This window comes from Pocillopora damicornis, chromosome 2 (genome assembly GCF_964200805.1).
Source record: "Pocillopora damicornis chromosome 2, jaPocDami1.2, whole genome shotgun sequence".
Classification (NCBI taxonomy): domain Eukaryota; kingdom Metazoa; phylum Cnidaria; class Anthozoa; order Scleractinia; family Pocilloporidae; genus Pocillopora; species Pocillopora damicornis.
The window spans coordinates 29,910,063-29,934,926 of NC_142671.1; the positions used below are offsets into that span (position 1 = coordinate 29,910,063).

Here is a 24,864-nt window from a genome sequence, read left to right on the forward strand (position 1 = left end):
AATCTGTCCTCAAGGTCGATTCCCATTAATAAATCTAGATTTTTTTTTTCGCATTTTCTATATTTAACGGTTAACCCATTGAGAGCCTTCCTAGAGCAGCTGTAGTTCTACAAATCCTATTTAGATTTGCCAAAAAACGCAAAACTCAGAAATTCAGAAGATCTGGAGTTGGATTTCTTGATTAAAATTCACCTTGAGGGTGTATTTCTTAGCGTCAAAATCCATTTTTAGATTTTATGTTTTACCGCAAAATCCGAATTCCAGATTTAAAAATCAAAACCCGGATTACTTAGATTTCTATGAACGCGGTGTCTTCTTTCTAATTGGCCTAGACTAGCTCTCGACCCAGTTTCCTTAGCAGCTTCATTTAAAATGGCGGAGGAGCTGCCGTGAATTTAGAGCTGAAAGCACCGATGTCGCACTGAATAGTTGGTTTATTTCGACAGTTGTGTCACATTTGATGACGGATGATGAGCTGTTCTAAAAACTCGTCTCATCTTCACCTTGTAGATCGGATGTGTTAAGTAACGTCTTTCTACTAAGATGAAATTTTACCAGGAACCCTTCGCCAGGTGAGAGATCTTAAAAGAACTTTCAACCGATTCACCGTCATATCTCTTTACTTGGTCCATGGATTGAAAAACAATACCATGTTCTCAGAATGCACACACGCTCTTTCGCCTGATTACATGATTTTAATGCGTATTACAGGTTGCATAAACCGAGGAATCACCTCAACATTTTCATACAATAACATTCTTTTTTTTTTCAATAAATGTAAAACTAGGAGAAGTAGCTAACAATGAGAAAAGATAGAATGAAATATAGTACATGTAACATGACTTTCAGACACATTGACGGTTTAAGAGATAGTTTTCAAATCTTTGCTCAGTGGGACTCAGTTCAAGCCTAGTTGTCAAATAGTTTCTAAAGTAGTCTGCCAATGATCTTTGTAGTTCTCCTTAAGCCTTCACTAACAGCTTGTACCTTGATATATATGGAATATTATTTTTCCAGCATTATTTGGAGATGTTGTGGTTCAATTTTATCCATGGTTCAAATTTAATTTTCCTTTGTTTCAAACTCATAATCATACATTACAATACCCAAAAACAAAAGAAAACAAAATTTGAATCAAGGATAAAATTGAACCACATCAGAGACACTGTGGTGAGTGGTTAGGGCGCTGGACTTGTACACCTGTGGTCCTGGGCTCAGCTCTTCACCCTGTTGCTCACTGGTTTTGCTTTCGGTTGCCCCTAGTTTAAGTTTAAGTACCCCCTCTCTAATAAGCAACCCCTTTAATAAGCACTTCCCTCGAATTCGTTTTTGTTAATAAGCGCTGCTGTAGTTATAATCTCCCCCTATCGAGTCTGAAACACCCTCATTGCAATAAGCGCCCCTTTACCAATTAGCGGCACTGTTCTGTTTTTAGTGATAAAACTGTTAGTGTACCTGCACATTCAGATCGAAGGTGGTTCATCTTCCTTTAATTGCTTAATTGCTTACTTCAAACCTTATTATACGAAACAGTGGTCTTCGTCTCAGTCTCTCAGCTATAATGTCCACTTGTGTGCACAATTCCTTCAAACGAATGATCTCACCTTCTAATTTTGCGACGACAATTGCTTTGCTGCTCTTCCTTGCCAGGAAAGATCCAGGGACATCATGTCCGTTCACCAGTCTTCTTGATCCTTTTCAAATAAACGTCAAAGCTTTTTTCCGCACAATTTTCTGTTTCCCGAGAATAAAATAGTGCCGTGTCCCTTAAAAGCGCCCTGTTTCTAATAAGCGCCCTCTCGCTAGGCATCGATAGTTAATAAGTGTTTCGGGCGCTAATTGAATCATTACGGTATGTACAAGAAAACTCAACATCGCTGAGCTTTTTTCATACTTAGTTTTTTTTCACTGACGGAGAAAAGCTATAAGTTTTTCCAAAGCGACAATGGCTTCTGACCTTTCAGGCTCTTAAGTCGAGGATGAGGGAAAGAGTATAACGGGAAGAAAAACAGCAAAAAGGGGGAGGGGAATTAATACAGTAAAAGAGGAGTTGTATGTAGATATACATGCCAGTGGGCTACTAACTTTCTAATAGATTTAATTTTTTTTCCAGGACATGAAGATAGTTTCTGGGAAAACGTCGTGGTAAATTTAACAATGGTCTCCAGTTTCTGTTGTTGTAGCAGAAATAGTGACGCAGAACATCGAGGAAAGCGCCCTTTGACTTGCCGACAAACGATACCGCTTTGGTTACGCTACGTTGACGATACTTTCATCGCTGTACCTTAACAAACAAAACACTGACATACAGTTTACTAGAGAGGTCGAAGAAAATAGTAACTACCTTTTCTAGACTGCCTGGTAAGCCGTGACGACTACTCACTACTGACAACAGTTTACAGGAAACCGACACATACCGGCAGATTACTGGACGAGTCATCCTACAACCCGACATTACACAAAGCCACAACTATCAGAACTCTTACGCGACGAGCGCAACTAGTATGCAATACGACAGACAGCTTATCCGACGAGAACAAGTACCTTGACCGTGTTTTTTCAAAGAAAAACTACAACGAAGACTTCATCCAACGTAACACTCACCGACCTACTACTACTACCGAAGCTAACGACAACGCAACTCCTACGACCACAGCAACTATACCCTACATAAAGGGCATATCTGAGAACATCTCGCGCATCCTACAACCATTCGATATCCGCATCGCTCAAAAACCTATTACCACACTACGTCAGTTACTGATTAACGTCAAAGACAAAGACGAATCGAGAAACAGGCAGGGAGCAGTGTATTAGATCAATTGCTCCGACTGCCACGCCTCCTACATCGGTGAGACTGGCAGAAACCTCACAACTAGACTGACTGAACACAAACGAGCGACGAGGATAGGCGATGTAAACAATCACATTGCTGAACATCACCGACTTACGAACCACACTATTGACTGGGACTCTTCTCAATGCCTAATGCATAACCTACAGCACCAACTACTTTCAACGACTGACCCTGGAAAGCTGGTTTACTAACTTAGAGCAGACTCCCCTATACAGGTGTCAACCACTTCCGGCACCATACAAACGACGCACTCACGACATTAATATTACAAACGAATCGAACAGAACGACCTAACTTTACTAACGGATCGAGACCGACCAATCACGACCGACCTACGCCACTTAAGTCTTACAACCCATATCAAACTTTGGGTTGGGATTTTGCTAACAATGGCACGATTTTTTTATCCTTTTATGGGCATTGTCATTGTTGACAGCTTTGAGGCTCTTTTGTTATAAGAACAAAGGTTTGAAAGAACCGACGCGTATCCGATTTCCGAGCGCGAGATTCAAAAACTTCGTTAATGACCTGAATGTGACAAAATCTTTCTTTCTCCGGGTGGGCTTAGGGAGAAGTTGTCTGAGCAACGGCAAACTTGCCGGGGGACGGAAGGGTAAATTTGTTACATGGAGAGCGGGCTGTCGGCTGTGTAAAGTTCTCTCCTTTTTCCCGCAAATAAACGCAGAATTTCGAGGTAGAGAAAGGACGACAGTTTGTATCTTAAAATACGAATGGAATATGCCACACAACTATCGTAAAAGAAATCGAAACTGAAGCGAAGGTACAAGTATTTTTAAGTATTTTTGCTGGCCTGTTGTAATGCGCGCCAAACAAGTTGCGAGAAAGCTGTCTGTCTCAAGCAAAGAGTTAAAAAGCGTCATAACCAATTATATTTGAAATATCTACTGTTAGAGCGGTTTATTGTCATAATAAAACCCCTTTTCAGTGCATCAGGACCTTGAAAGTATTCAAAGATTTTTAAACGCTTTCATAGTATTGTGTAAACCATTAATTGATGACTTTTTTTCTTTCCGTGAAGAAGCGCGCTTGCTTGAAAAAGCGGCTGGGCAGCCTTGAAAGGTTCTAATATAGACTTTTATTCAGATTGTTGTGGGAATCACTGTGCGAATTGCCTATGTATACAATTAAACAAACTTCGTTTCCGTCCCGAAACATCTTTAAAGGCGTCTTTGAAATTCGCGCTCAGTTGACATCAATTGTTCTCTTGTTTTCATGAATGCCCTTATTATGCTAATGACGGGTTTTTTCAGCGCGTGCCACTTGCAATTGACAACAATCATTTCGCTCTCGTCATTGGAAAAGAGTTATCTGAAAATAGTCATCGGATCGGTTTAAAGTTGTTTAAAGTCTTAAATGTTTTCGAAGTTCAAAGTAGACAAGCCGCAAGCAAACGTCCTCTACAAACGTGGCCCAAGGCATTTCGAGGTAGAGCAGTCTGTCCTCTCTTTGCCCCTTCTTGAGGCGTACGACCAACGCATTCGCCATTTGCACGAAATCGTCAGTGACCAGGCGACGGATTTGGCAGAAAGAAGGGCAGAAGTTTTTCAGCTTCGCCAGGAACTCCAGCTTCTAAGAAATGAGCTTGCCCAAAGTCGCCTAGCAGTGGACCCTGTAAAGAACGCTGTGAAGTTTAACGTTAGCCGAAAAAACTATTGGGACGTAGATAAGTCTTCGCGGTCTATGAAGAGGAAAAAAATCAGAGAGTACCTCCGAAATGCCACAGAGATTTTACCAGCGGAATTCAATCCGATTGAGGTACGTATCATTACGAATTTTTCTTTATCACTAAGTTTTTAGGGGTGGTGAATGGTCTTTGAAGGTCTCGCAAAAATTTGGTCAAATTCTCGCAATGTATTTTTTTCGGCGGTTCTGAACGTCTCGCAGTCTCATATCTTTAAGCTTACATGATCATGCTGGGGACAAAATCGCAAATCAAAGGTTGAAAACAGTCTCGATCTAAGAGAAAAACGTTGCATTCACCATTCGTCACCCCTAGTTTCACATTGGTCAATCTTTTTATTAAGACCTCATGCATCTAATGGCTCAGCGAGAACGGATGATAAATCTTTTCATTAACAATGTTTATTCAGTGTCATAAGCAATCTGTGTGATAACGCTGAAATATTATAAGCCAGTCGAAAAATTTACTTTTTATTTTTCTGAAATATAAACTCTTCATTGAACATGCATAGTGTAGGCAGGTGCTAAGTACCTTAAGGGACTTACCAGGGCTTACTGCAAATAGATACCGACTTCTGGTTATTTTAAGGCAAAATTTATTTTAGCTGTAATCCAAGCCTTGAATTGCTCATTTTTTTTTTTGCTCATCGCAAAAAAATTTTTGGACGTGACGTATGTAGTGTGCCCACGGTATGACTTTTAGAAGAAACCGCTGAAAACATGGCGGCATCTCGGTACATGACAAGCGACTAAATACAGGAATGGCTCCAACCTGTGATTGGATGATAAAAATAGTAAAAGTTCATAAGTTATATCTTAACTCCTTGCACGTGAGTATTGTTAACCGCGTGTACCGAAGCGGAACAATGAAATATCCATGCGAAAACACCGACGTGTCAAACAAGAAATGGCCACTTACATAACGAAGATAAGGCAGAGTCTATCTTCTTCAGCTAGGTCGTTCAGAGATATTCCGGCGATGAAAAAGTCATCCGCTGCCAATTTCCGCTGACAAAACTAATTTAGTCTGTCTAGGCGGACGACCAGAGACTGGAGCCATTCCTGTATTTCACCGCTGACAGGAATGGCTCCAACTCATGCGTATATTAATTTTTTGGTTCTGGCTAAATAATTTATATACAGATAAAAAGTGAAAGAGCTATTTATTAGGTTCTTCTTATGTTGAAGTCTACAGTGCTTGCAAATGAAGCCCTCTTTTATTTCTACAGGGCCATGTAGTTTCTAAGTTTTAAAATAATGCAGCAACTGCATACCATGTTTGAAAGATCACGCAAGGTTGCGTGACGCTGCCACCGATGTTTTTAATTTACAGTATGCTCTACTGGAGGAGTATGGCTTGCCCGCAATCGAGGGAATTTTTTTCGTGGAAACGGATTTTCTAGGTAATTGTTCAAATGAAGGACAAACCCATTCATCGGGTTCTTGATCTATTTTTGCACAACACCCAAAGGAAGAAAGTCGCGGATTAATTTTGCTTGGTAATTTCTAACAACTCCACCAGACCTAAAAAAGGAAAAAAACAAAAAAACAACAAAAAAATTGTCTTACCAGTTAAACCAGTGGCAGTAGCCCTCGCACTGAATCATATCGAAGTACCTTGACTGTTTGTAGTGATAGCACAACCAATCTTCGAACAGCTTTTGGCTATAACAAGAAAGAGTAAAATGATTTTATAAAATATGTTCCAGAATTAATGAAGGCTGTTCATCACATGACATAGTATTGGAACGAGTATATCTCATTAGTTATCGTATCACACTACTGTTTTAGACAAGGTATTTATACCACTTAAATTTAAGAAAGAATGAGTGGACCATAAACTACATTTTCTGTACGAGCCATCCTCACCTAATTTGCCAACTGCTTTCCAGGCATCATCTGTAAAAAACCTCTTCAATTTTTCAAATTTGAAAATTTTCAGCTAAAACCGCGGCTCCCAAAAAATATTTCTCATCTTGCCTAATAAATTTTCAAAAGAAATTTTCAAATTTTCACAACTTTGCCTATTCCTGCTCGTAGGTCCAGGTAAGCCCTTATGGTCACTGGTCATAGCTGCTAACAATGGTTTATAACTATACGCGTTTAGTGTTACCTCGTAAAACTCCCCGAAGAAGTTACGAGAGTTAGACGAAACGCGTCAGAGAATAAAGAAGTTTTACAACTACTGTTCGTACAGCACTGCTCACCATTTTAGTTTTAAATTTTTAAATTTTTTTTTTAAAAATTACTAAAAAGTTATTGAAAAAAATTAATAAACGTTTGAGTCGGAGCTATTCCTGTCAGCGGTGAAATACAGGAATGGCTCCAGTCTCTGGTCGTCCGCCTGAACTGACCAAATGAGTTTTGACAGCGGAGCTTGTTAGCCGATGACTTTTTCACCGCTGGAATATCGCTGAACGACCTCGCTGAATAAGAAAGGCTGCCTTTCCTTCGCTACGTAAGTAATCATTTCTTTTTTTACAGATCGGTGTTTTCACTCGCATTGATATTTCATTGTTCCGCTTTGAGACACGCGGTTAACAATACTCACGGGCAAAGAGTTAAGATATAATATATTAACTTTTACTATTTTTATCATCCAATTACAGGTCGGAGCCATTCTGTATTTAGTCCCTTGTCGGTACATGTATTAACAACAAAACGGCGCTGTATATTTCTAACTGGATGGTTAAAAACTTCGGAAAAAACACTTGGATTCCTGCTCGCCACCACTTATTTCTTCTTCTTGAGGACCTATGGGCGGCCGTCACCACCAAAAATACAAGGATGTCAAATAGATCAGCAAATACATAGATGGCTTAAGGATCAGTTGCAGGATAGCATAGCTAATAAAGGAATGGCATGGCCAAATTATAGACAGTCTAGTTTTCCTTAGTGAAACAGAACACCCTAAACATGAATAGTTTAGCCAAATGAGAAACGGTCTAGTAGCCCATGTTGAGTTGGAACATGAGATTGTGAAATGGACTAGCTCAATTACGAATAGCTTAGCACTCATTTGCAATACAGTACTCAAACGGTGTAGCGTTGCGTTAAACGGTTCAGGGTAACGTCGAGTAGTACAGCCTACACACAAACGGTGTAGCGTTGCGTCAAATGGCTCAGCGTAATGTAGAATGGTACAGCGTACACACATATGGTGTAGCGCTGCGGGAAATGGCTCAGCGTAATGTCGAATGGTACAGCGTACATAAAAACAGTGTAACGTTGTGTGAAATGGCTCAGGGTAATGTCGAATGGTACAGCGTACATACAAACAGTGTAGCGTTGCGTGAAATGGCTTAGCGTAATGTCGAATGGTGCAGCGTACATACAAACAGTGTAGCGTTGCGTGAAATGGCTTAGCGTAATGTCGAATGGTGCAGCGTACATACAAACAGTGTAGCGTTGCGTGAAGTGGCTTAGCATAATGTCGAATGGTACAGCGTACACACAAATGGTGTAGCGTTGCGTGAAATGGCTCAGCGTAATGTAGAATGGTACAGCGTAGACACAAATAGTGTAGCGTTAGGTCGAATAGCTTTGCAAAACATCAGACGCTCTATCTGAACATTAAATTGCTTAGTATTACTTGAAATATTTCGATGTTGTGGCGAATCGTCGTGGCGTGACGTGAAGGCTATGCCACTCCTTTATTAGCTATGCTATCCTGCAACTGATCCTTAAGCCATCTGTGTATTAGCTGATCTATACGACATCCTTGTATTTTTGGTGGTGACGGCCGCCAAGGCATCTCGCCGAAACCACCAAAAATACAAACCGCAAATGGAACAGCGATCTGCTGGGGGCATGACGTCATCGAATGCGAAGACTGGCGCGAAACCATTACATAGTGTGGTCACTCTGTGGAATAGTCTTCACTTCGCTTTGCCGTAAAGCAGAGCCAATTCGGTAAGTTTCTCTTCTTTTTTCCCCCGCCGATATTGCATTTATTCGTTTTCGTTCATGATAGTGTTAATTAAAATAGCGAGACTGGATTCTACCGCGGTTTACCGGCCTCCCGGTTTACCACAGTTTGCACGTGTTGGTGAGCCTGAATTTTAATAGTATTAAGTAGTGTTATGATATGCATTACATGTCGATTGCCGAGCTCTCAATTCTCTTCTTTTCTGACTCGCGCTTACTTTTCAAAGGGAGTTTAACCTCAACGGCTCTTTGAACATTGCAGGAGTACGTGAGAAGTTGGATTTTGTGTGTGCCCTGGACGCCATGGTAAGGAAACTGATATCCTTCATCTGTTTTGACATTCTTCAATCAAACGTGTAGTGTGTGCCAAAGGAACCTTTTTTCCGAGTTGGTTTTGAGCACATACATACCCTCCATGATGAGGCAGGTCTGCCATAAAATTAGTAAGAAAACCTTCAGACATAAAAGAGGGTGGTATTTTTTACCATGAAAACATTTGATGGAATTGTAAAATTTAAAAAACGATCTCTGGCTAAAACTTTTAAAAATACGAGCTTTCGGCTGTTTGCGCTACAGCCTTCAACGGGTAAAATGATAAAAAGGTAAGAAATACCAGGTGTGAAGTACAAAGTAGGAAATTAAAAATGCTAATAACTAAGAATGTTTGTTAAAAATACTAGGTGTGAAGTACAAAGTAGGAAATTAAAAATGCTAATAACTAAGAATGTTTGTTAAAAAGAATGTTGTATTGTCCGGGCAAAGGACAGGAATTGTTGTCTGCATTGGGAGTTAACTTGAAATGCCACGCTTCTAGTGTTTTTCTTGTTCTAAAACTGCCTTTGTCAATAATAGATGCATTATCCTAGTATGTTTCATCCTGGCTGCGGCCCCTCTATCTTTTCATTTGATGGAATGTTTGAATTCAGTTTTGTCAAATAACATAAAAATCGATTTTTTTAGGTCTCTGAAGGTAGGAAGTAACCTTAAACTCAGGATTTACAGCAAATTAAACATTAATTTGCCGTTTCACAGAAAATAATTTTACAAAATCACGCTTCACGACAAAAAGTTTCATATTTCACGGGGAAAACAAAGGCTGATCACGAGTCATGAAAATGCCCTTTACCGCACTAACAAAACCATTTGAAATGTACATTCTTAAAAGGATTGAAAAAGCGAGTAAGAGCTTGAATTTTAAAAGACACAAACTTTGCGGTAGCTTACGGGAGGAGCTTTCTTCCAGTTGATATGATTGTTTACTTACGCTGTAACCTAAAAGTTGTATCCGCGTAAGGTTTCAAAAAGCATTAATTGTTAGATGATGAAATTAGCGGTAAAGTAAAAATTTTCGCTTGGAAGAGTGCCCGGGGGAGGGGTTACTCCCTTATGTGGCGTATACTTGCCGCTGGACAGGGTATTGTTCTCTGGCCTCTCTGTTTTGAACAGAATCTGAACTTGTCCGGGTATGAATAGGTCAGTGTTTGAAATCCTTTGCTGCACGCCTATACCCCTCCCCCTAGAGGAAGACATTTGTCTACATGGCTGTGTCCGATACCGCTGCATCAATAGGCTATCTGGCAAGACCCCTAAAAATTGTGTTCATTTCAGCCCTCCCCTTAAAGGAACGTTAAGCTAAGTTCTAAAGTTAAGCTTAAATATTTGAGACAAATTTTACCGATTTACCTCATTTAAAATTATCTCGAATTTCAGAACAATTCGAACGTCAACACCACTGTTGCTGAGTTGCTACAGCGAGCAGCCCAGATGATAAGCGATGGGAATACACACAGCACCCCATCGACGAACATCCCGGTGGCGGGCCCATCTAGCTCAGTTGTCGACGAGCACCGCAGGTTGTTCAATCGACAACCGGTAATTCATGGCTTCTTATTTCTCCCATCAGAGGTTCAATGCGCTGCAATGCGCTACGTCCACGCTTCTACCACAATCGCTAACACTTTGTACCACACTTGAGCATACGCGTAGCTTCGAGAGGGTCGTGCGGCAAGCGATGTACGTCAGTAAAAATGTCTCTGCACGGACGAGATCTCTGGCGTCGAGTTGTTGTGCTCTTTAGACCGTAGACCTTTTTTACATTATTTTAAACAAAAATGAAAACGTCTACCATACAGGTAACTCTGTTTGGCATGCTTAAACATTAAATCAATCTTAAAGGCTTTCGAGCTTTCTCGTTCTCAGAGAAACCGTCCTGTCTGGCTTATGAATCAATTTTCCTACGCTATTGCGTATTTTTCTTTTTCCACACCCGTATGCAAAAGTGTCCTTCGCCCGTTAGGAGCGACTTTTCTCTTTCATTTGCGGAAACTTTACCCGCGCCGATGCATTTCATTTTCACTTGATAGTATGTATTCCATACGATTAACTTCTCATAACATTCAGAAATGTACTCTGCTTTTATTGAGTCCTGCAAGAAAGGCATTAACAGAGGCATTTTCTCTAATAATATTTTTGCCACTTACAGAGGGTCCACCCTTACGCGAGCAGGCGGCAGAACCGCGTAACCAGTTCCTCCCATAGAGCACAGAGAGTCCCAGAAAATAGAGGTAACTGATGATCACAGATTTTCCTCTACATACGAAGGGCCTTTTGCAAGACCTGGATAGTTTGTAATTGACCCAATACCGAAAGAGATGTGTTGGCCACGGTCTGGAAAGATAAATTGAATCTCTTGTAAAAGTACAGCAACGAGGCCAAGAAACTAACAATAAATGTCATTTTCACGGAAATTTACGCACAATCTTGCGATTTATAGCTTAGCTCTCTCAAAATAAGTAGTAGGCACGGATGCGTTTCTCAAAACCCGGAAGACAGATCGGTTCCGAGAGCGACTATTTGAGTCCATTTTCTTTCAAGTGGCGCTGTAGATTTTAGTCCCGTATAAACTAGCCCATCTTCTTAATCAAGTAAGTATTATACTTTCAAGCTTTAATAAACACCAAAGATTGACTGCGTGAGAAAATAAATAGCTTTACGTAAGTTATCAGGACTTCTGGAACACTAGTCCCAGGGCCTACAAGCCAGGTATTCTGAGCTTGTTAACTTGAACTTTCCTTGCAGCCGGAAAAAGAACAAAGCAACAGCATCCTATGTTTAAAAACATTTTGAGGAGGTTTTAAAAAGTCTTAGAAATGAAGCAGTATTGATAAATGTTCCTCACCCCTTTTTGTCATTTAGTGGGGCTGACTTTGTGCATTCTATCGTTCACAGTATTTGTTGTCATCTCCAAGTTATTGGAATATCAACTTCCTCACGAGCTAATTCGCGTAAACATTCACATCTTCCTACGGCGGCTGTAGTTTCATAGGTTAATTGGAGTACTGTTGAGAGAAAATGCATATTTAATTCGGTGCGCACTTGTCTGTCACTAGTCCTTCCACTAAGTGTAACCCCAAACATTGCAAATATCTTTAAAATCATGCATAAGTTAATCTGTATGCAGTATTGACCTTCTCTCTGAGGGAAAAATGACTGCTCAACTCCATTAGGATGACTTTTTTGATCTGTTAGAGGATGAAAACAGGATATTAATTAAAAGCAATGTTTACAACTTATTTAAAAAAACACTACAATTTTCAACAGAAAAAACCATTACCAGAACTTTTGTTTGTCTCGCTGGGCGTGACCAGCTCACCGTTCCAACCAACCGCGAGAAGCTTTTATTAAAAGAAAATGGCCTTGGAGAGAAAAAGTTGCAGATCCCCACGAATGCAACAAAGGAGCAGGTCAAGGAGGTTTTGTACAAGTGAGTTACATAACTCTCAATCCACTAGCTTGCTTAAGATCTCAAGTTCCTTTTTTTCCTAGTCTTTTAGCTCCAGCCGTTTGTAAACCGACTTCTTTTGTTTATATTTCCAGGGCCTTCCGTCCATTACAAAGTTGTGGCGGATTCGAAATGCTGTTGTGCGCAGACAACTCGCGCACTAGGTTACAAGTGGTAAAGTATGGGTCCTGCAATACCGACGAACTTAGGTGTTTGGGCATGGGCCGAGTTTATATTCGGCCCATACAAGTAGATATAACTTTGGGCGACATAGAGGATGATGATGAACATGCGGAGGAGTGTCTGCTTTGTAGGGAGTCTATCCCATTGCGCGGGATGCGAGCCCATATGGAAACGTGTCGGGTTTGTGTTTTGCTGGTGACGTTTTTTTGACTATTTCTGGGTAGAATATGGAGCCTTCTGCTAATACTTAATTTTTTTTGGAATAATTTTTTTGTAGGGTGAAACAAGGCCTACAGAAACATCCGACGATGATCTGCCGCCAGCATTTGGAGAGAGGGGGTAAGTAGAAGTGGTCACCGCACTCGCATGGTGGTTATCGTTTCCACGCTTTTAGAAAGTACTAAAAGTTGTTTTCGGTATTTCACGTAGTTAGAAGTTCCTTTTTGTACGCATTGTTTAGCCTTAATTTCTTTAAAAAAAAAAGTGACTTTATACTTTATATTAATATTTAACATGGGGCATTGTGCTTAGCCTGAAGGTGGTCTTTATACACCAATATAATCAATATTTCAGAGAGGAAGAACGAGTTAACCCAGCAGAACTGCCCAATCAGCCTCTAAGTGGCACTGAGCAGAACTCACTGGAACTGCCAGAACAGCCTCCTCGTGGTACTGATCAGGCTTCAATAAGTCATGACGAAGCAGCCGCCAATGAAGCACAACCTTTTATGTGCAGAGATCCGTTAGTTGATTTTACTACTTTGACTTTGGCACTCAACTATTAGTGTAAGAAGCTAGATACAATCGGGCCGACTGCTCGTTAGTAGACCGGTTTAATGCAGTAGTTACCGGCATACTTTTGGGAATTATTCAAATTTCACGGGCGTTACGCCTCTTTGATCATTTCAAATTTATTTCAGGGCTACTTGTGACGAGCCTGTTACAGTCTTAGGGGAGTTCAAGCGAAGGTTACAGCGAGGGCGAATGCTTGACCTTCGAAACGACTCTGAACTGTGTGAGGGAAAGACCACGGAGATATTTGTCTCTCGTTACCGCCTCTTCGATGATGCTATGGAAGAGATATTGAGGGATGATCCGCCAGCGATTGATTTCAGTGTACCTTTAGAGGTGATCTTCACCGGTGAGGGCGCTCAAGACTATGGTGGTCCAAGGGGGGAATTTTTGGGCATGGTGATGCGCGATATACGTGACAAGCTCTTCAAGGAAGAAGGAGGAGGCTACGTCATTTTTGAGAAAAAAGAAGCACTAGATAGGAAACATTATTATGGAGCTGGCCTCTTTTTTGGTAAATATGCAAAGCCTACTGAGAGACCTGTCTCATTTTCACTTGAGCACACAAGAATTTCAATTTACCTTTTTATTGCAGGTTTCAGTTTGTTGCAAGGTGGTCCTTTGCCTACTTTCCTTGCTGAAGACCAGCTTCAGCGAATCTTCAAAAAAGATGATTTGACTAATCTGGGGGAAGCAGAAACCCAATTTCGGGTAGGACTCGAGAGATTCGGACTCGTTGAGGTAAGATTTCACAGTGACCGGTTGTAACTGATGGTCTAGTCTTCACCCTTTACTTAGGCAAGAAAACCAAATTTAATTATGACTACAGTGGAACCTTACAATACCGACTCTCGCCAAATACGAACAGTTTCTCTTCAAGCGCTTCCAACGAAAAACCCCACACATTTCTTTTACAGGTGATAGGCAGTTGTTTAATCCCCTTAGGATCTCTGTAGTCTGGGAGCAGGTCTGAAAATGGCTGAAGAAGAATAGGGACTGTATGTAGGATGCCCTCTCTTCTCTTTGATCCTCTCTTACTCACACAAGAGATTTGTATTCCCTTGATCTCTAACAATTTTACATAGATTCAATACTTTCCGAGGAAATGAATCTTGCTTTTCTCTTAATCTGTTAGCTCCTTCATGGGAAACCGAGTCTTTCATTCCTCTTCCGAAAGACAGCAGTGCTGCCTATGACATACCCCAAACTGGTGAAACTGCTGGACCCCATGTTTTCCGACGAGGCCAGCAATCAAAGGCAGCGGGAAGAGCGAACATACAGACTCTTCCTGAATTACTTGAAAGAGGTGTCAGGTAACTGTCGTTCTCTTTTCTCTAGTCTAAGAAACATCACCGCTGGCTAGACAGTTGTAACTTTGCTTTATGCCAATCGAAATTTTCCATAGAGCGCGTAAAAAAGAACTGGGATTCAGGGCTTCATGAGTGCACTGCTAATTTTTGTGTTTTTCTCTTTTCAGCTGGAAGGAGGGTAGATGGCAATATATCTCTCCATAGCATTTTAAAGTTCGTCACTGGATGCGAGAACGAGCCTGTTCTGGGTTTCCAAATGAAGCCCTCTATTTGTTTTGATACGAATATGCCATCTTGCCTTCCTATTGGCAACACTTGTATTAGCAGGCTGACTTTGCCGATAGGTGAGAATGTATCAATGACCAAGGAAGAAGTGTTCTCTTTCTTTGACTACGCTTTCGCAAATGATTACTTTGGCCGTCTCTGAGTGAAACTACTGATTTCTGATTGATTCTCTTTGACAAGGTGTTTTTTAATTTATAAGTTGAATTTAGTTTACAGCAGCATTGTTGAGGCGAAAATTCGTATTCATTACACAAGCTTTAAAAGTCTAGTTAAAAAAAGAGCGCTAGTTTAGGCTGTACACCAAAGGGTCATTTGGTGCAACTCATACAAGCAATATTGTGTATATGTTTGTGTTTGCCCTTTATTGGATTCTGATTATGATGAAGATTTCAATAGCGTGGAAATGGGCCTGAGATGAACGAAATGAAAATACATTGAAAAGAACAAAGTTTATGTGTTAATGTTACCAAATACTCATCCAAACAAAAGTAAAGCGAAGGACGTTTATTGCGCAATTTTTTAAAGTCGTTACGTTTTCACTTACTATACTGTTTAAACGTCCCAATCGATACATTTTGGAAATAAAATGTTATCATTTATTTTATCTGTGTGCTGTCTATTCATAGTCAGACGTTACAACCTCTCACTATTTCAGCACCAGTTCCACTCAGCTTAGGTTGGGGTTATCGCAAGCTGACATCGCAGATTACGATAGGATACATTATGAGTGATGCCAAGTGTACTCATTTTCCCGGTGTAGTCGAAATAAACAAAAAACAACACATTGTCCAACGAAATAGAAAAGTAAGATGATAGGATGGGGGGGGGGGGGGAGATACTTTAACGTAAGTGGCGTACACTGGTGCATTAAAGAAAATGTTAAAACCTAGGTTTTCAGACGATTCATCGTTTCCAGTGCATGCAGATATGGTGTAATGTCCCATGGATCTTCGCCTTGGACTTCTGACATGCTTGCCTCAAAAATCGTAAACGACTCAACATCTAACGGACACCGTGTCGGTGGGACGACAACCTCATTCTGTAGTGCATCATCTGTGCCGTCTTGAAAGTAAGCCGTAGGATCCACACCGTATCCCTCCAAGTCCCTCTGAAATATAGTTGAAAGGAGATTCAAATACCGCAAAACATTGGTTATAACTGCCTTCAATTAACTTTGCAAGCAAGGAATCTTGGCATCGTTTCGATCGTGATCTATATTTAAATTGAAGGGGTGGTTAATTAAAACTCAATATTTAGTAGAGGCCACTTGAGATTGTTCACCCGTGTGGCTTTAATGCTTGGGGAACTGTGTCTGTCATATGCATTATTGCGTTTACCTGACTAAGGTTTTGAAAGTATTCTGATGCCACAATACCACTTTCTTCCGCAATTTCCTGCATCCCTAGTATGAACAGTTGTAAAGGACTTTTGTTTCTTGCAGTACGTATTTTGTGGTTATTCCAGGATAGCACAAATTTTGAAAGAGCCTCGTTGATTATTGGGAGATAAGTGAAGTGAAGGCAAAATAGATGCCCTTCGTTGTCCGGATCGAGCTGACCGCATGCTTCGAGAGAAAGGAAAAGGTCGTAAAATGAGGATAGGACTAACTGGTACACATCGCGCCAGAGTCTTTCTATACGCGAGTTGTGCACGCTTCGTCCGGTGATGTAACTCCCTCTTCCGGGCCCTCTTGCTGTATGGTTCAACATGTAGTGTGCCACGTCTCTGTTTTCAACTCCCATGTCGCCCCTGACTCGTGATGGCAATCCCCATTCAGACACCGCACCCTCAAAGAGACGCAAGACTGTGACAGACGTGTTATTCGTATCGCACTTAAGATAAACGACGGAGCGACTGTAACCGTCAATGCAGCCGTGAACCACGAATCGCCATCTAAGAAGAGAAGGAATAGAGTGGTAAACCGAAAGTATATGAAGAGGGGGGGGGGGGAGGTTACTCCTAAAACAAATGGTGCAAAGTTATTGAGACCTGAATTACAGCAACAATTATGTAATCAAAATAGTGAGATAAGTGACAGCTACCGTATCAGTTTGTGATTCCCGTCCATATGCCAGAGGGCCAGTGGGGAACGTACGTTATACACTCGTCTACGGATGGCATTCATAGACCTTAGCCTCCTGCCAATGGGATCGACTCTCTTTATGGCACTCCTTAGTCTCCACCTCTGCACATGTACACCTTGCGAAATAAGGTAACCCTCGATTGTTTTGCAACCTGTCAACAAAAATAAGGGTTTTAATTTCAAGCACCCTGTGACACAGTAGTGAAGTTAATGCCACTTGTCGTGCTTTCTTGAATTCTCTGTTTAGAGGATACAAAGTGTGTTTCTGATATGCAAAATTTTGTGTAAACACTAAGGCGGGCTTAAAAGTTCTTGCCTGTAAGTTGATTACGTTTTGAATCAATATACTGGAAGAGAACAGCATACGGGATTTTCAGAAACGGTCTCGAGTGTACGTCTATACTAAAATAAGCATGTTTGCGCTTGCCAAGTGTGATAATGTCTACGTTTCTTGAGGTGTTCAAGCAATAACGCGTATCGGCCGAAAAGGTTTAATTAATTTATGCAATCTGAAAGAAATAAAGGCAAACGAGAAATTTTCCCAATTCAGATGTTTATCATGTCTAGTTCCAGAGGAATAAATTGTTGCGTCATTATGTACTGGTTCTCAAACTATTTTTACCAAGCTAAGGGCAAAAAAATCTTTATTTTTTGACTTAACATGACCGGCCACAGCCTCAAAATTTTTATGAAGACTTACTTACCCGATCTAGGGAAATTTGTCATGATACGCTGGATTAAAGAATCCAGAAAATCGTCCTCTATGTCACTGTAGCGGGACTTGTTCGTCAACTCGTACTCGGCCATACGGTTTTCAATAGTTCGCTTGCTAACCCCAAGCATTAGAGCCATGTCTTTATACGTGAAGTTGTTCTCTAACAAAGAGATAACTTGTGTTCATAAAAGAAAACACAGTCCTTTGAGAGTAGATAGTTTACACTGAAAATTGAATGAAACCTTCAAAAGGTGAACTCACTAAAGATGTTATGAATAACCAAAAAACGTGGTTTGGCGAAACCTATCAACTCGAAAAAAAAAGCACCCACTTCATATGGGGCATATATGGATAATTTCAAATGTGTCTACCTTATTTTCATTTCAAATTTTCAACCTCAAAATGGTAAAAGCACTTTTTCCTCCTTACCTCTGAAAAATAGCAGCTGCTTCTCGGAAATCGCAAACTTAGGTCTTCCTCGGCGACCTGCCTCACTCACTGCTGGTGCTTCATACCCACGAAAAGGCTCTTGTTGATGCAAGTTTACGTTCAGGTGTGTACGAGCTTGATTGATTAAGTCAACCGCATCTAAAGGAATGTCCCCATTGATCAACGCTGCCTCGTAAAGAACCTCCAGTCTTAAAACAGTATTCTCTGAATCACCTCCACGATTTCCGCCTTCTTGTATATATTCAGTTATTTCATTTAGGGAATCTGATAAATGCTGACGAAAGTCCATGACTCTTAACAGTACTGAAGGACAACAAACAAAGATACCTGTGAAGAAAAAAAATTCATAAGATGGTGACGAGCCACTTATAAAGCAAGCACTAATTTTTTTTTCTTCTTTGCTTTTTCATCATCTGGAAGTTTTCTTTGCTTAGCCCTAAAGGCAAGAAGAGAAACGTTACAAGTCACGCAACTCTAGTCAATATATCTAGTGTGTATTGAACTCAGTCTGTAGCAATAATAATAAAAATAATAATAATAATAATAATAATCACAAAAATTAATAGTTGAGGTACAGAAATGTAAAAATAAATAAAAATATAAATAAATATGTCTACCGAAACAAACGACGAAACAGCAAGATGTCCTGTCAATTGTCTGAATTATGCAATAGTTTTTATTCAGCAAGTTGCGACTGTAACAGATCGAACGGTAAAACTCGACCTAGAGTTGTAGAATTACGTACAACTACGTGCATTACGATGTCCGCACTAGCCTTCCTTAATACGTGATGACTACGGAATGGGAAAGAGCACTGGGAAGATAAGTATGTATGCGCGCAAAACCAACTCAGAAAAAATATTACCCTGACAAACACTATTTTTGGAACGCGAAAAAAACCCCTTAACTGTTTCCGGTCCAGACATGTAATCTACGTTTGATCGACAAAATAAAAATGGAACTTACTTTTACTATCACTGCACCCAGGAAAAAAATTAATAAACAAAGCAATATAATGTACACCTCTTTAAAATAATAAATATAAACAGTCTTCTATGAGCTTACTGTTATCGTCCGGCACACCAGTTAAAGCATTCCGATATCACTTTGATCGAAAAATGTCAAAACAGATCAAGGATATCAGTTTACTTACCATGGCGTCCAGGGCACACACAATATTCAACTTCTCACGTACTCCTCCAGTGTTCAAAGAGCCGTTGAATTTGGACTCTCATTGAAAAGTAAGCGTGAGTCACAGAAAGAAAAGGGAGTTCGACAATTGACATTTAATGCACGTCATAACACTTCTTAATACTATAAACATATTCAGGCCCACCAACACGTGCAAACTGTGGTAAACCGGGAGGCCGGTAAACCGTGGTAGAATCCAGTCTCGCTATTTTAATTAACACTATCATGAACAAAAACGAATAAATGCAATATCGGCGGGGAAAAAAAAGAGGAGAAACTTACCGTATTGGCTCTGCTTTACGGCAAAGCGAAGTGAAGACTATTCCATACAGCGGCTACGATGACCAGAGCCCTAAAGCTACCCAACTCCTCCGAAGGAAAAGAACGAGAACTAAATCGAGTTTATTCAGCACTTGAGTCTAATGGTTATCCATCGATTTTCATTAAAAACATCCAGACCAAAAAAACCCGACGCTCAACAGTGTTGTCCCCGGAGGAACTTGTTGGCACATTTTTCAAGATGGTCGAGGCGTCCGAATCACGCAAGTCGTTCGCCTCTCTTCCATCTCTTTGATAATGCATCTATTATTGACAAAGGCAGTTTTAGAACAAGAAAAACACTAGAAGCGTGGCATTTCAAGTTAACTCCCAATGCAGACAACAATTCCTGTCCTTTGCCCGGACAATACAACATTCTTTTTAACAAACATTCTTAGTTATTAGCATTTTTAATTTCCTACTTTGTACTTCACACCTAGTATTTTTAACAAACATTCTTAGTTATTAGCATTTTTAATTTCCTACTTTGTACTTCACACCTAGTATTTCTTACCTTTTTATCATTTTACCCGTTGAAGGCTGTAGCGCAAACAGCCGAAAGCTCGTATTTTTAAAAGTTTTAGCCAGAGATCGTTTTTTAAATTTTACAATTCCATCAAATGTTTTCATGGTAAAAAATACCACCCTCTTTTATGTCTGAAGGTTTTCTTACTAATTTTATGGCAGACCTGCCTCATCATGGAGGGTATGTATGTGCTCAAAACCAACTCGGAAAAAAGGTTCCTTTGGCACACACTACACGTTTGATTGAAGAATGTCAAAACAGATGAAGGATATCAGTTTCCTTACCATGGCGTCCAGGGCACACACAAAATCCAACTTCTCACGTACTCCTGCAATGTTCAAAGAGCCGTTGAGGTTAAACTCCCTTTGAAAAGTAAGCGCGAGTCAGAAAAGAAGAGAATTGAGAGCTCGGCAATCGACATGTAATGCATATCATAACACTACTTAATACTATTAAAATTCAGGCTCACCAACACGTGCAAACTGTGGTAAACCGGGAGGCCGGTAAACCGTGGTAGAATCCAGTCTCGCTATTTTAATTAACACTATCATGAACGAAAACGAATAAATGCAATATCGGCGGGGGAAAAAAGAAGAGAAACTTACCGAATTGGCTCTGCTTTACGGCAAAGCGAAGTGAAGACTATTCCACAGAGTGACCACACTATGTAATGGTTTCGCGCCAGTCTTCGCATTCGATGACGTCATGCCCCCAGCAGATCGCTGTTCCATTTGCGGTTTGTATTTTTGGTGGTTTCGGCGAGATGCCTTGGCGGCCGTCACCACCAAAAATACAAGGATGTCGTATAGATCAGCTAATACACAGATGGCTTAAGGATCAGTTGCAGGATAGCATAGCTAATAAAGGAGTGGCATAGCCTTCACGTCACGCCACGACGATTCGCCACAACATCGAAATATTTCAAGTAATACTAAGCAATTTAATGTTCAGATAGAGCGTCTGATGTTTTGCAAAGCTATTCGACCTAACGCTACACTATTTGTGTCTACGCTGTACCATTCTACATTACGCTGAGCCATTTCACGCAACGCTACACCATTTGTGTGTACGCTGTACCATTCGACATTATGCTAAGCCACTTCACGCAACGCTACACTGTTTGTATGTACGCTGCACCATTCGACATTACGCTAAGCCATTTCACGCAACGCTACACTGTTTGTATGTACGCTGCACCATTCGACATTACGCTAAGCCATTTCACGCAACGCTACACTGTTTGTATGTACGCTGTACCATTCGACATTACCCTGAGCCATTTCACACAACGTTACACTGTTTTTATGTACGCTGTACCATTCGACATTACGCTGAGCCATTTCCCGCAGCGCTACACCATATGTGTGTACGCTGTACCATTCTACATTACGCTGAGCCATTTGACGCAACGCTACACCGTTTGTGTGTAGGCTGTACTACTCGACGTTACCCTGAACCGTTTAACGCAACGCTACACCGTTTGAGTACTGTATTGCAAATGAGTGCTAAGCTATTCGTAATTGAGCTAGTCCATTTCACAATCTCATGTTCCAACTCAACATGGGCTACTAGACCGTTTCTCATTTGGCTAAACTATTCATGTTTAGGGTGTTCTGTTTCACTAAGGAAAACTAGACTGTCTATAATTTGGCCATGCCATTCCTTTATTAGCTATGCTATCCTGCAACTGATCCTTAAGCCATCTATGTATTTGCTGATCTATTTGACATCCTTGTATTTTTGGTGGTGACGGCCGCCCATAAGGACCTAAGATACTGCTTGTTTAAACTTAATAATTTCATTTATTTTGTGATTTTTGTGTTGATTATAATAACGTAAACTTATTCCAGCGCGAAGACGTCTCCGTTTTCTTCCAACCCTGCAACCCAGGAACCAAAAAAAATTAGAGACGTCTGTACAAACAGGCTTCGCATTTAGATGTTCTGTTCTTTTTTCGCACAGATTAAATTTGACGTAAGCGACCGGGAACTGGTGATCCCACTTTCCGACGGCCAACATGACCACGAAGACGAGGGTTACTCTCACGAGGTTGTCCAAAGGATTTTGGCGGCGAAGGATGAGGGGCTTGTGAGCGATAAAGCCTACCATGAACTGAGGATGGCGCTCCCCGAAAGTGTCCGAAGTCACGTCCCGCCACTGTCAACAATATTGCAGGAAAGGAGGACACAAAATAAGGAAATCGAAGTAATTCCAATTCCAGAGGTAAATTATTTTGTTGGTAAACTTATATTACACTCGAGGCAGTTATAGCTTTTTAAAGTACGATGGAGGTGGCTCCCCACAGTAAGTTTAACAGGATGACAAGCGGAAGCCATATAATTTCTTATGCATAAGGGTTTGTGTTCCTGGCATTCACGCTGATTTAGCAACAACAATCCAAGATTTTTTATTTTGATCATTTGTGTGTGTCAAAGATGCTATGGCAACAAGCATTGACTTTCAGTGAGGGCAAAAAGCTTTGCTGAAAGTGAAAAACATTCAGTCAGCACATTTGCCGGAGAAAACAATTTTAAACCATATTTAACTAAGCCTATGTTTAATCTTTGGTGGGTATGAGATTAGTCTCTTATGATGTTGTAACAATTTTTTCTGATTGTGTCAAATACTTATTAATTACTTTTTTGGGGTTTTGAATTAATGCAGGCCAAGCAAGGTGATGGTGCCCGTAGAAGTGTTTGCGATGTTCTGGAATATTTAATCACTACACCCAAAGTCAAAGAGGCCATCAAGAAAGATGGTTCTAAAATTAAGCTCCGATTTGCGGCGGATGGGAGGCGAACCAGCAAAAGAATCGGCACTGTGATGGCAGTTTTTAACATCTTGTGTGAGAACAAAGTAACGTATGAATACCAGTATACCCTGGCATTGTACAATGGTAAGTGCATAGATCTTAATGTCAACACTGTTTTGTTTTTCATAAAACTATAATAAAATGAAAAATGATATATTACATGTGCATATTAGTAAGATGGAAAGCTCCGAGCATCCTTTTTGGGCAGTGTGTGAAGTCTTAAAATAACTGTGACTTTTTTTTTTAACTGGTATTCCGCAGCATAAAAGGGCAGAAAAACACCAAAGCTCCTTTCTTCATAATTTTTCATGCTAAACTTGCCATTTTAAATCAAAACTAAAAGGGTTACATTTGCGTTAACATGGGCCAACAAGTACTGTGAAAATTGTTCATCTTTACTATTTAACCTACTCAGGGATATTTGAGAAAACAATGTTTTTTGCTGGTCAAAATCTCACCTCTCCCAAAAGTAGAGGGCCTAAAATCTCAAGGTTTGCATTCACAAAATTTTGGTCCCATTTAAAACTTTGTTCTTTAGCCCCTAAAGGGCTTGTATGCAAAATATTGAGCTTACATTTATCCAGGAGTAAATAGTATCAGAAAAATTCTTAATATGTTTATGAGTCTGAGCTCCTTGTCACAGTCAATTGACCATCTCCATCATTCCACAGGTAAAGAGGACTAAAGCTTGTCTTGGACAAACATTTGAAAAAATTGATCAACTCAAGACAACAGGAATCACAATGATGGGGAACATTTTGATATTGGGTAGTGAGTGTTGATTTTGTTACAAGATGTGATAATCATCTTTCCATAAGCCTGGATGTTTATGGCTGAATTCTTTACATAAAATAATTTTTAAGCAAATTTGAACCCCATTCAAGCCTGAACTTTTTTCAGGCTTTATTTTCTCAACTGCTTTTAAAAGTTGAGTACAATGACAGTGCAATGACCTATCATTTGCTTAAAATGTTATTCCACAGTTCAAATATATGAATTTAATATATTCAATTTATATGAAACAATTTGTTTCTTTTTACAGGTTTTGTTGCTCAGACTGGAAATTTTTAGCCCTTGTGTATGGTGTCAATGGTGCCAGCTCCAAATTCTTCTGCATCTGGTGCTATTGTTGCAAGGAACAAATTAACAACCTTGATAGTAAGTAGGGAAAATTTGTTTTAAAAATCATGTATTCTATATATGTAATTAATCTTTGTCATCACAGAGCTGTCATATTCTTAACACACACAAATAATTTAGTCACATTTACATTTTGTCTTTATCAGCATTTATATGTGTAAATCTGTTTATTGTTTTCAGTTGATGAATGGCCTATTGAGCGAGATCTATCAGAATGCACCAGGTTGTGCCAACGCTCAACAACGGCTAGCAGAAAAGGCTGTGTAATGCCCCCACTACTTAACATTCCTTTTGAGTTTGTGGTTGTGGACACCCTGCACCTTTTTTTAAGAATCATGGGACTGCTGTTTCATCAGGTGAGCCCACATTACGTATCATATAAAAAAAATGCCACTTCCATATGCAAACCCCTTTTTAAATACTAAATGAGAAAACAAAACACTCAATATTAATTTTATGTTCTTTATTATATTCATATTTATAGGTTGTTGAGGTAGTTGTCAACAATGATTGCCACAATGTCCTGACAGACGAAATGGATTCCATTAATGTTGAATTCAAATTTTATGAAGAATTTAATAAACTAGCTGAAAAAACAGAAACAAAATGGACAAATCTCAATAGTACTTAAATAAGTTATTAAATAATTGTCTATATGTGTTTTTATAGCTAGCATTGCTGCACAATCAAAGTTAGTTTACATCATTAGTTATGATCCACTTAACATTATGTATCAAAGAGAGCCTTGTGTGCAGCTAGTAAAGCCCTGCTTTTTATTGGTACCATATTACCTG

At 40.0% G+C, this 24,864-nt stretch overlaps 4 protein-coding genes and 1 pseudogene across 15 annotated transcripts; 4 read left to right on the top strand and 1 right to left on the bottom strand.

Moving 5' to 3' along the window:
* Positions 1–2,161: 2,161 nt before the first annotated feature.
* Positions 2,162–3,151, top strand: LOC149050771 (uncharacterized; annotated as a pseudogene).
* Positions 3,152–4,231: 1,080 nt separating this feature from the next.
* On the top strand, positions 4,232–24,679 carry LOC149050772 (uncharacterized). Of its 2 annotated transcripts, XR_016184384.1 has the most exons (6): positions 4,232–4,633; positions 22,081–22,341; positions 22,783–23,014; positions 23,602–23,701; positions 23,973–24,088; positions 24,251–24,430. XR_016184384.1 is itself a non-coding variant. In XM_089198308.1 (4 exons), exons 1-4 carry the CDS (start codon positions 4,232–4,234, stop codon positions 24,560–24,562), a joined length of 903 nt encoding a protein of 300 aa, XP_089054434.1. In that variant the 3' UTR covers positions 24,563–24,679. The 2 variants fall into 2 exon arrangements, 1 of the variants encoding a protein (XP_089054434.1); XM_089198308.1 differs by lacking the exons at positions 23,602–23,701; positions 23,973–24,088; positions 24,251–24,430 and adding an exon at positions 24,555–24,679.
* LOC149050773 (uncharacterized) lies at positions 7,316–13,233 on the top strand. The gene is made up of 8 exons (XM_089197784.1): positions 7,316–8,470; positions 8,713–8,791; positions 10,196–10,338; positions 10,968–11,049; positions 12,086–12,248; positions 12,362–12,629; positions 12,727–12,788; positions 13,023–13,233. The coding sequence occupies exons 6-8, from the start codon at positions 12,399–12,401 to the stop codon at positions 13,231–13,233; spliced, it is 504 nt and encodes a 167-aa protein (XP_089053910.1). The 5' UTR covers positions 7,316–8,470; positions 8,713–8,791; positions 10,196–10,338; positions 10,968–11,049; positions 12,086–12,248; positions 12,362–12,398.
* LOC149050774 (G2/M phase-specific E3 ubiquitin-protein ligase-like) lies at positions 13,281–15,439 on the top strand. The gene is made up of 4 exons (XM_089198309.1): positions 13,281–13,754; positions 13,836–13,981; positions 14,376–14,553; positions 14,718–15,439. The coding sequence occupies exons 1-4, from the start codon at positions 13,433–13,435 to the stop codon at positions 14,975–14,977; spliced, it is 906 nt and encodes a 301-aa protein (XP_089054435.1). The 5' UTR covers positions 13,281–13,432; the 3' UTR covers positions 14,978–15,439.
* LOC149050775 (uncharacterized) lies at positions 15,325–21,878 on the bottom strand. Of its 11 annotated transcripts, none has more exons than XM_089198301.1 (8): positions 20,724–21,878; positions 20,403–20,446; positions 19,557–19,640; positions 18,063–18,386; positions 17,623–17,793; positions 16,878–17,070; positions 16,173–16,728; positions 15,325–15,943 (listed from the first exon to the last, which is right to left on the bottom strand). In XM_089198301.1, the coding sequence occupies exons 4-8, from the start codon at positions 18,370–18,372 to the stop codon at positions 15,722–15,724; spliced, it is 1,452 nt and encodes a 483-aa protein (XP_089054427.1). In that variant the 5' UTR covers positions 18,373–18,386; positions 19,557–19,640; positions 20,403–20,446; positions 20,724–21,878; the 3' UTR covers positions 15,325–15,721. The 11 variants fall into 11 exon arrangements, with proteins under 11 accessions (XP_089054427.1, XP_089054423.1, XP_089054424.1 ...); XM_089198297.1 differs by having other exon boundaries at positions 18,063–18,410; XM_089198298.1 differs by having other exon boundaries at positions 18,063–18,410; positions 19,237–19,640.
* Positions 24,680–24,864: the final 185 nt, after the last annotated feature.